Source organism: Gavialis gangeticus, unplaced genomic scaffold (assembly GCF_001723915.1).
Source record: "Gavialis gangeticus isolate Ggan-Ray unplaced genomic scaffold, GavGan_comp1, whole genome shotgun sequence".
Taxonomy (NCBI): Eukaryota; Metazoa; Chordata; order Crocodylia; family Gavialidae; genus Gavialis; species Gavialis gangeticus.
The window spans coordinates 26,943,605-26,954,778 of NW_017728997.1; the positions used below are offsets into that span (position 1 = coordinate 26,943,605).

Genomic DNA, 11,174 nt, shown 5'->3' on the forward strand with positions numbered 1-11,174 from the left:
CCACAATATACAAGATTAAGAATTTGTTTTGACTTACGCAATCATCTCTATATATGGTAACACAAATGACAAAAATATCTTTGTCATAAAATTAAAGTATGTTATAGTACAGGGGCGGGCAGTTATTTCAGGTGGAGGGCTGCTTACTGAGTTTTGGCAAACCATCAAGGCAATTAGTGCAGGTGGAGGGCCGTATGATAGGCAGCCAGGGGCAGATGCATATTGATTTTCTAAATTTTTTAGGGGCCCCACAGGCCAGATAGAATAGCCATATTTTGCCCATTTTTATGGTAGGTGTTTGACTCTTAGTGCATGATTTGTTTTGTTTTTTTTCCCCCCGGTTCTAAGATGGCAACCACTCTTTCCCTCCCCTCCCCCCCGCAGTACTTCTGGGGGGGCAAGGGGAGGGACTTCTAGTGGTGAAGGTCAGGAGTTAGGGGTGGGGACTTCTGGCTCCAAGATGGTGACCAGGGGGTGGGGCAACTCAAGGGGTGGGGCTATGCATCCAGCCCTCAACAACTTGTTAAGCGGCCCTCCCACTGAAATAATTGCCCGCCCCTGTTTTAGACCCTCATTGACACCTGTGCAAATCGATTGTCTGGCATATCTTGTATAGATGTAAAACAGATTGGAACTTATATTTTTTTTTAAAATTGTAAATCTTATTTTGGTGCTGTTTGGCTTTTGTCTGAACGGGTTCTACTTGGTACTAAAAGGAATGTTTAGAGACTTTCATCTTCCAGTCTCGTCCAGTTTACATGAAGTTGTTCATACAGTAGCATGTTTACATAACAAAACCTGTAATAGATTTGACAGATGGACAGTATTGTATATGAATGGTGATTAAATTAAAAGTCTAAAAATTGTGTTGCTTTTGCACTTTGCATCTTCCATGGATAAACAGATCTTCTGTTTACTACTGCTGTTTAATTTAGAAATGTCTTGAACAGCCAGATTGGTAGGGTAATGCTAGCAACTGACTCCCTAATGTGAAGACTTTCATAATTTTATGTATTTGCAAAACTGTAAGAGATCACTTGCATGTACAGACCTTAAAACCCCTCCTGCAGTGTTCCAAAATTTTTTTGAGCAATGGATCGCATCAACGCATCTTGCAGGTTACCTTGCATCTTTCTGAACTGTACAGTGGAACTAAATGCACTTTCTAGAAGTTTGAAGAATTCCGTTTAGAAACTAGAGAGGAAGCAAATGTCTGAATGATTTTACTGGTTGCTCACCTATTTTCTTCTGCATAAATCGTTTGAGGGTTAAGGTACTACTTATTGTACAGTGATGCGCCATCAGATATTGTCATATCCACCAAAGCTAATTGCTGGTTTTAACCTTTAATAAGAGTTAAATCCTAAAACGTTATTGTCTTTCCATTCAATTTAAAGAACGTATAAGCTGTTCACGTTTCTCTGCTAGCAATACACATTTAGTGCATGGCTGAGTGTTAGGCAGAAGTTGATGCTGTTTTAAAACTTGTTGCAGACTTCAGTTGTGTATTCTTGTTGACTTTTCAGAGATTAGATTATAATGATTAACTCTTCCTGTATAGGTCTGAAATCACCAGAAGAACAACTGGTGTATTTACCACCAAAGGATGCCTTTCCTAATGACCCCCGGGTAATAAATAGACAGAGAAGTTCTGATTACCAGTTTCCATACTCTCCATTTTCAGACACGCAAAAAGGGACAGCAGAAGATGGACTGTACACAAGGCAAGTGGCGAAACTTGAAGATAAATGTGCGCTAACAGATCATCCTTTTCCACCTAAGCACTCCATAAGCGGAATAATAGAGACAACGTTATTAGAAGAATACAGTCTATTTGCAAGAAAGATTCAGGAAATTTTGCAACAAAAAAATATTGCATATGTTAGTGGAATATCTACGCCAGTCTTTTCAGCCCATGAACGGTTAATGAGACTGTCTGAATATATATGTTTACCAGCTTCAGAAATCCCTGTCCAGGAATATATAGAAAAACTGAGTGAAAAGCTGAACAATGTTGTTGCTTTGTCATCTTCACTTGGCCAGCATACTCCGCCAGTTAATTCTAGTCCTGAACCAGGAGGGGATGGGGCCACTGATACTGCATCAAATCCTCCAACAGAACAAGCTCCAGCTGCTTCAAGTGACTTTGCCACTGCACTGTTACCAGAGAGACAATGTAACAATATGGTGGAAGATCCCAATTCTAATGAGCAGCATCCATTAACGAGCTTGGTCTTAGCAAAAGAAAAGGTTCGTGTGAATGCCAAAGTAGAGGATATTTCAGCCTCTGATCAGAACACTTCCAGTGTTGATCCACTGGAACCACCGGCAAAGACTCAAAGGTCTCCAGACAATTTAAACATTTCAGGCCAGCCAGCACTCTCTGACTTTATAAGCCAATTAAAACCTGAAGTGTTCAGCAGCTTAGTCAAAATAATAAAGGATGTACAGAAAAACACTGTGAAATTTTACATTCATGAAGAAGAAGAAAGTACACTCTGTAAAGAAATAAAGGTAACTTAAGGTTGATGGGGTTTATCTTGTAACTTTTTTTTCTACATTTTATGAGTATAAATGGGGTCATTCATAGAATGAATACGTCTGTCTGGTAAATAAATTTTAAATGTGATGTAGATGCAGTTGTTGTGCTTTGAAACTGAAGGTTCAGTGACAGGTGAAAATAGGTCCTCCTGTGCCATGTTCCCATTGAGTTGTCTTGGGGCATACTGGTTCAGGTGAAGGTTGAATATGAACTTATTCCCAGCTGGAGAGTGAAGCTGACTATTCCAGAGGATTCCTGTTTCTTGTCATCTTAAACAGTATTACAGTGGGATTGTGTTGATTTTTAACTATTGTTTTTTCATTTTTTTTCTGTGGGGTAGGAATACCTTACAAAATTAGGTAATACAGAGAGCCATCCAGAATTGTTCTTGAAAAGAAGAGCTGATTTAGATAAACTTCTGATAATTATTCAAAATGAAGATATTGCCAGCCTCATCCATAAGGTATATTACAAAAAGTAAAAACTTGGTACCATTGAATGTAACAGATAAACATAGTGGGTTTACTCAATTTGAGCTAGTCTACTCTCATATTTCAGTGATGCATTTCACTAGCACCCTTTGTAAAAATGGGTTAAGCCTGTCTTTTAACTCTCTTTCTTGCACTACATGTAATGACTACACAGTTCTACAGTTTTTTTCCCTCTCTCCCCTGCCGCCTCTAGTCTCTTGTTCAAGGTTGAATCGTGTGGTTGGTCCAAAAGGGATTGACTACTTTAAGTACCGAATGAATTTTATGAATTCAGGAATAACTTTTAACTGGTACACTACATTTTTTTTTTTATTTTTTTTTATTAACTAACATAGTAAGTATCACCAAGTTAGATTTCTTAATTTCATAGGCTTCTGTTCTTAATGAATAGCTATGCCAAATTTCCCTCCAATTCACTGAAATGTTCAGAATTGTATGTTAGAAGGGTTTAAGGAGTAATGGTGATAATTTCCTGTTCGAAACTGAAAGGGTTTTTTCTTCTTGCTGACAGTTGTTCTTCAAGAAAGAATTGCATGTAGACCTGCATTTTCAAAATGGCTGGAATCTGTTCCTTTTACTGCCGTCACATGGGCAATTTGAGAGGGCTTCTCCCTCCCATTGTTACATCACAGATATACAAAAAATAGATGAACTTAACTCATTACTTTTAGTGAGATTAACAGCCACTTTGTCAAAGGATGTGTCAACTGAAGACAACTCTAGTCTTAGCCCTGTTGTAAAGAAAGGACAGCCATTTTGCAAAAGTATCTTAGACTTTTGCATAAACTGCTCTTAACAGAGGACCTTTCTTTCATGGAAAATGGCCAATACTTAAAATTTAATCCAGAATATTTTATTTAAAAGTTAGTCTGTTGAATGCATCTAGTCCAACAGTGTGGTAAAAAAGGGTTCCTGGAGGTGTGTAAGGGTGGAAAGTGTGTGCACAGGCATGTGTGAAGAGATGCAGGAGATGGGGAATTCTGGGTTAGCAGTTGGAGGAATACATTGGCAAGTAGTTTTACTGCTTGCACTGTGGTAGAGTAGCATGAAGTAGCCAGTGTGTTCCCATGTATCAAGCCATAAACTTTCACTTAAAGTTAAGAGTGATGCTTAAATTAAAAGCTTCCCATAGTAGAATTTATCTCTGGGTTTCTGCAAGATATTTTTCATTTATAAAGTTGCCTTGTATAAACTATTAAAACAGACAAGATTGTGAGATTTCTGATTAAAGTGTGTTAATAGGAATATTTTAATTTTCCAAGCAGACAGATTTATAAATGCAGGAGATTCAAAATTAGGGTAAAAGTAATACAGATTACAATAGAAATACAAATTCACTGTAGCCAGGCCTCCCTAAATTGCTATACTGATGCAGTGGGTTGTCGAAAGGAAGAGGGGGGAAAAAAACCAGTTTTACCTTTTTAAAATTACTTCCAGGAACACTGGAACAATCTGCAACCAGGAACACTGTAATATCTTAATTATGTAATTATTTCCTGGTGTCGCTATAGAACTCTGTTTAGGCTCTCTGAGGACCCTATCAACTTTAATTCCATTTTCATTTGGCTTCTTTTGGCTGGAAATATAGATGCGAGAGGATTTATTTACTAGTCTTATTTATACTTGGACATGGTGGGAACCAGCACAAACTTTCTCAGCAGCTTTGTCAAGGCATGTCCCTTTATACTTGTATATCTTGATGCTATGTTGTCCTGCATTTTTCTTGTTGTGCACTGGACATGGATGAAGTGAGCTGTTGGCACTTCAACTATGGTGATTACTGTAAAAACTTTTTATTGAACAGTGATAAACTTTTAGTAGAAAATTAACCTATTATTTCCAATTCCCCTACCTCCATTATGTCTCTCTTTTTACTGCAACTGAGTAACACCCACTCCCATAAAAGACTTAAGTGAATTGCTTACAAAAAAAAAAGTCTGTCTTAAACTCTAGAGTGGTGTTATGCTAGGAATTGGGGAAGTAAACTTGCTAATCCTGAATTTGTACTGTCATGTAAAACAGTCATCCACTTTTCCCTTACTGGTGCATCTTGAATTCTGACTGTTTCTCTTTTTAAACAGATTCCTGGTTTGGTAACTTTGAAGAGGCTGTCATGTGTCAGTTTTGCTGGGGTTGATAGCTTGGATGATGTGAAAAACCATACTTACAATGAATTGTTTGTTTCTGGTGGTTTTATTGTATCAGACGAATCTGTTCTTAATCCAGAGTCTCTCACCGTTGGTAAGTTTTAAAGGAAATCATGAATTTTAAAGAAATATGAACACTGATCTTTGTTTCTTAAATAACTTTCACATAATATTCTCTCTGGGAAAGGTGTCATATTGACAGGACATGAGAATAATGTCCTAACAGGAGAATGGCACTGCAAGCTGCTGGCAGTTACATAGCACGATTGTTTGGAAACAGTCACTTCAGTCTGTCAGCCACTTCTTCAGCCCTTTTTTCCAGAGATAATGGTCCACCAATTTATAAATAAGTTACCAATTAAACTATTTAGTCCAATCATTTTTCCCAAACTGGGTTAGATTGCTCAGCTACCTAGAAAATTAAGGTTCTTTATATGATGACTGATCCTAAGAAGACACCAGTCAGTCTTATAACATTTTATAACCATAGCTTGTTAAGATGGCAAAATTCTTACTCTCCTCAAACCTTTGATGTCAGTTTTTAATAGATCTTTTTAAATAATATAGATCACCTGCAACCAAATTCTGCTGTTAGTAGGGAGACAAACCTCAGGACAAGGCTCAGTTTGGTGTGTAGTTTGACTAACCTGTTAGGATACAAAAATGAAATTAAGCATGACTAGTACTTTTCAGAACTAATGTTTAGAGATACCTATAATTGAAGAAAAATAAGTGTTTTATAGCAGTTTAAAATGTCTTTAAAATTGTTTACAAAAAAATGTTTTTGATTGTTTCCAAAACAGATAAACTTGAACACTTCCTAAAATTCCTTGAGGATCTCAATACCCCAGATGGGAAATGGCAGTGGAAAGTTCACTGTAAAATACAAAAAAAACTTAAGGAGCTTGGGAGGTAAGTAGCCCTCCTCTGAGTGCCCCAGTGATGAAACTTAAACTAGTGTTCACAAACCAAGTAACTTAATGAAATACCCTACATGATATGGAACTTGTAAATTGTTTCTTGACCTAAATGCAAATATCAAATCCTCTTTTGAAATGGAATGGATTCATTTTTTTCAGAATGAATACTAATGCCCTGGAACTGCTGAGATTTCTGAATATTTATCAAAAGAAGCACCTGGTCGAGATTCTGTCCTATCATAATTGTGACTCCCAAACTCGAAATGCTCCAGAATTAGACTGTCTTATCAGGCTTCAGGCTCAGAATATTCAGCAAAGACATGTTGTCTTCTTAACAGGTAAAAGTAGAAATTGTGGCTTTCTTTCTGCCTCCTACCTCCCCACCACGGTGGAGATCAGTGTGTGTTGTTACATGTTCCTCCTTTCTGTTTTTGTGATTTAGAAAAGAATGTCAAAACATTTTCCAGTTATGCTGATAACGGAATAGTAGTTGCTGCAGTTGATGACTTCATGCAAAACTTTAGAAGTCTTGTTGGGTACCACAATTCAATTACTGAAGAAAACAGCCTTCCTCCACCACCTGGTGTTCACGAAAGACAATCAGGTAATTTTCAGCACATTTTACACTCTCTAAGAGCTCATTAAAAAATAGGGTGAGATCCTTGAGTACAGTGTGATTCTATTCTTAGTAAACAAACACTAGATTATGAGGAAACCCCAACTCTCAAGCTGGTTCTTTCTTGAGCACTTGTAAAAAGTGGCTGGGATGGAGTGCTATCAGGTATTGAGTACAGAATTACAGGCTAATACAGATCCATGATAAAAAAGAATAATATACAAGCCAAAATGACATACCCTGCTATTCTGAAGGAAGAATAAGCTTAATGACAGACTGGGAAACAATAGCCAAATAAACTTGCGTGTCAGTAACTGTACTCTGTAACTGTCTTATCAAATACTGACCTACTGTATAACTTTAGATGCTGTTTTGACATTAACCCCTTTGGAGCTGGGAGTTGGGATTTCCCAATGCTAAGCATGAACGCAATGTGCAGAAGCTTTTAGCATCGGCGTATCTGGACACTCATGCAAAGGGTTAAGTATGTGTGTTGAGTGACAAGAGTGACAGAAGACCAAGCCTTAAGTGATATTGGACTGACAGACCTGAAACATAACACTCTGTGAGTAGTGTATAGCTTCTTTTAAGAAAATGTTTCAATAGAATAGGACTTTTTTTTTTTCAATGTAGCTCTTGTAGAGAGTGATGAAAAGGATGAGGAGGACATGTCTTTGGATTCAGGGGATGAAACATCACAAATAGAAATCTGCAGCGATGCCTCTAAGTATGATTCACATTCAGAAGGTCTGCATACAGAGGCCAGGTGCCCATCTGGAACAGATACAAAAAAACCCTCTCTAACTGATGAGCAGCTATCTTCTGAAGGACAAACTGGTTTGGTGGAAAAGACTTCTAAAACTGATTTGGGTGACATGCAGCCAATTACTCCAGTTTCTACAACGTGCTCGACAGAAGGAGAAAAAAACAGTTCAATAGAACAAGTTCCTTTCAACAATTTTCAAGTTTACAGTAGACAGCTAAGCATGTCCCATCAGTTCAGTCATTTTAATGTTCTCACTCATCAGACTTTTCTGGGAACAACATACCCAATTTCCACAAGTCAAAACCAAGAAGGTGGGAATTACTTTCTTTCTGCTTACAGTCAGAACATGGATACAGACAAGACTTCATCTCCTAGCAATTGGGATGTAAATTGTGATTCTTCCAGGCCATATTCAAAATAGAAATAAACACAACTAAAACTTTTTGTATAGGTTGTTGTGGACTCTTTTCTGTTTCTTAAAAAAAAAAAAAAGTGAATTAACAATTTCTATTTTATTCTCTGAACAAAATGTTCTTGTCCTCTCTCTCAAATGTTTTCCTGTCTTATTTAAATGATGGCCTGTACCAATTAAAGCATCTGAAATTTGAAATAAATATATATATATTTTTAACATTTATTGTACTTGAATTATCTTGTTTGTTGGCACTTTTAAGTTTTTTTACATTTGTATTGACCTGTACTTGGACTTCAGTTTGAAGTCTGTTTTAATGTAAAACTGAATGTTTGCCTAAGGTATGTGAAACAGCAAGCTTCATTTTTTTTTTTTAAGTAAACTGTAATACACTCTTCAAGCCACTCTTCTTTTCATGAAGATCAAAACTGTTATGTATTTATTTGACATCTGACACAAATTTTGTACAAATGTTTTTACATAGCTATAAGGCAGTGTAGTTATTTTAATGACATTATACTGGATTTTTGGCAAAATACCTCAATTAGAGTAAACAATGGTGCAGTTCCATTTTGAGAAATAAACTCTTCATGCACAAGGGATTTGATAGAAAGTTTGCTTTTTTGTGTTATACTGTTTTCAAACTATGGGAAGTTGATGCTGCAAAACATATTTCAGTAACACCAGTTGTGTGTGCATCTAACTTAATATTTAGAATCCTGGCTTATCACAGCTGCATCAAGAATTTAAACTGTATATCTTTCACTAGCATTTATTTAAGGCTTTCAGACTGCGTAGTCATTTCTCTGATACAGTACAATGTTGCCTATTGTTGGTGGGTGGCTGTATAGCAACCGGGACAAACTGTTTGACAGACAAAATGTGATTTGAAAAAAATGGTAAAAACTAATGAGGCACTTGCCAACCGCAGCAGATAAAAGAGAAAAATAAATTTAAGGTAACATTCAAGCAAGTTGTTTTCTTCTTTTTAGATGCCCATTTTTTAAATTTAACTGAAAAAAGACTCCTTTTACTATAAAACATTTTTTGCAATAAATATTAAAAGTATAAAACTATTTTGATAAAACTAGGATGGAAATAAGCCACTAAGTGGGGAAACTATTAATGTAATAGGCTTCTTGCCCAGAAAAAGACAGTGAGTTTGATACTGTCAACAGGTCGACCGAAGATGGCATTGGTGGGTGGGTGCATGTGATTCCTACCTGTATAATTGGATGATTTTTTTTAAGCATACATTAATTCATTTTAGAATTCAACCCACCTACAAGAACACAGTCTCTTGCAAGGTAAACCTCATTGCTGAGGTATGTACAAAATACTGCCCCCTTGCTGGAATTCTGGAAAAAAAAAATGATGGGCAATACACTATCATGAATTTAGGGATGTCATTCCCCTCCACCCCCAGGGTGCACAGAAAAGCTGTTTCCCTTGAACAGATTACTGAAAGTGAAATTTATCAGATTTAAAGGAAAAATCTAAAATCAATTTGCAGTCCTATTTGGCTGATTTCAGCTGGGTATCTACAAATCCAAAAAAACATACAAAAGGGAACTAAGCAGGACTCTGCTAAGAATAGGACTCAACTCAGCTGTGTTGTTTGCTTTTGAAAGGGCTTATTTGAAAAAATAAGGTCTACCTTGCAGCTTCAGAACCACATTTTGGTTTCCAGAGCTGGATTACTCAATAAGACACAAGCTGTAAAGCAGCATTGAGAGTGAAGTAAAGAATTGTACTGGCACCATTCAAAAATGTTATAAATATTTTTATTTCTGTATGCCAACAATACCTAGTTTAATTTAAAATACCTACAAAAAGGTCATGTACAGTACTGCTTTTTCTACTAAATGATCGTATATCTTCAGCCATAGCATGAAGACGGCTCTAAACAAAAATAAATTATTTACATTAGATTCAAGTATGTGAAAACTGAACGAAAATCTCCCATACCCTGTCAGACTTCATGTAAGGTGCTAGACCTTACCTACAAAGGACCTAGCTGCAGTTCATAATTTAAGAAGTGTAAAGTGCTGTGTTTCACTTCTTAAAAATGAAAGTGTCTTTATGTGCTTCCTTGTACCTTAAAATGGCGACAGAAAGCTTTCTTCTTGAGTTATGTCTGGAATCAGACGAGTCTCCAACTCCTTCTGCTTCTGTAGAAGTCCCTGAAAAAATGTAAATGTACAATTGAGTGCCCTTCTCCCTCTACAAGATGAGTGGTAACTGATCACTTATCATATTCCCTCTTTAAAAAACAGCTGTTCTAAAGCAGTTTAAAAACACTTAATTACTATAAAAACAAAACGCAAACATTCCTGCCTTCCAGAATGGGGACTTTTACAAGAAAAGATTTACTTTTTCTCATCTTGCCACTCTTAACTGTATTCACTGTCTGAACTGGAGCGGGGGTATACAAAATTATGTAAGGAAAGTCTGCTTATTCTAACAGAAGTGTCTGTAATATGCAACTTAGGATTTATAATAAAATAAACCTGAATACTTCAAAGAAAATTGTGTCCATCATTTTGAAGTTGAAACCTAGAGTTGCAGGCCATATGATCAACCTACACTTGCAGCTGAAAGATTTCTAAGTTATTCTCTGCTGGTGCCATGTATGCATTAGCAAACTGGGAATAAAGAATTCTGCAACTTGTCCTAGCTGAGGAAGAGAGTAATGTCCAATAGCTGCACTGGACAGCCAGTTTTAACTCCACTGCTTTTCAAAAAAATGATTTAAATGGAGGTGGCCTGCCTCCCTATACAAGTGGTAACATACGTAAATAGATGAGAGAGATTATAGCCCATGTAGGTCTTTTAATGATTACATCTCTACTCTGGCCTCCAGGGCCAAGGCTGTGCAGTCTTCTTTAAAAACTTCTTTGCTGACTGAAGCTTAGAGCTGAGCTTAGCACAGGAGTGGAATGTGTTAAACAGCTAAGCTGTTTTGTACTGCTGTTTCAGCAGTCAGTTCCAGCTGTAGAAAAGCCCAAAGGCAGAGCTGGCATACTGCACTGTCTGGTCATGCCTGAACCTTGTAGGCAAGTTACACCAACCCCAGAAAAAGCTCAAGTTCTGAGAAGCAAAAGGCAGCTTGGAGATGTTTAAACCCAACAACAACCCTCCTCTTCCAGGCTGAGCCAGCACAGACTATCTCCCCAACCCTGCCTTATGCCTCCAGCCATCTTTCAGCCGCAGGCAGACTGTGGGAGAAAAAGAGGCATATGTATTCCCTGCATGAGCCACGGAACTTAGGAACCCAAGT

At 37.2% G+C, this 11,174-nt stretch overlaps 2 protein-coding genes across 4 annotated transcripts in view; one reads left to right on the forward strand and one right to left on the reverse strand.

Moving 5' to 3' along the window:
• Positions 1-8,496, forward strand: part of FAM208A (family with sequence similarity 208 member A) — a 45,591-nt gene extending 37,095 nt beyond the window's left edge. For 2 of the 3 annotated variants that reach the window (XM_019504999.1, XM_019505000.1), the window contains 7 exons: positions 1,685-2,514; positions 2,883-3,005; positions 5,115-5,274; positions 5,984-6,092; positions 6,260-6,438; positions 6,543-6,704; positions 7,350-8,496. In XM_019504999.1, the coding sequence (XP_019360544.1) occupies positions 1,685-2,514; positions 2,883-3,005; positions 5,115-5,274; positions 5,984-6,092; positions 6,260-6,438; positions 6,543-6,704; positions 7,350-7,903 (2,117 nt within the window). In that variant the 3' untranslated portion in view covers positions 7,904-8,496. Of the gene's footprint in view, positions 1-1,561; positions 2,515-2,882; positions 3,006-5,114; positions 5,275-5,983; positions 6,093-6,259; positions 6,439-6,542; positions 6,705-7,349 lie in introns of all 3 variants that reach the window. The other variant, XM_019504998.1, reaches the window with a different exon arrangement.
• A 1,166-nt stretch (positions 8,497-9,662) lies between these two features.
• Positions 9,663-11,174, reverse strand: part of CCDC66 (coiled-coil domain containing 66) — a 68,237-nt gene continuing 66,725 nt past the window's right edge. The window contains exon 19 of the mRNA XM_019505001.1: positions 9,663-10,077. Within this exon, the coding sequence (XP_019360546.1) occupies positions 9,994-10,077 (84 nt within the window). The 3' untranslated portion in view covers positions 9,663-9,993. The remainder of the gene's footprint in view (positions 10,078-11,174) is intronic.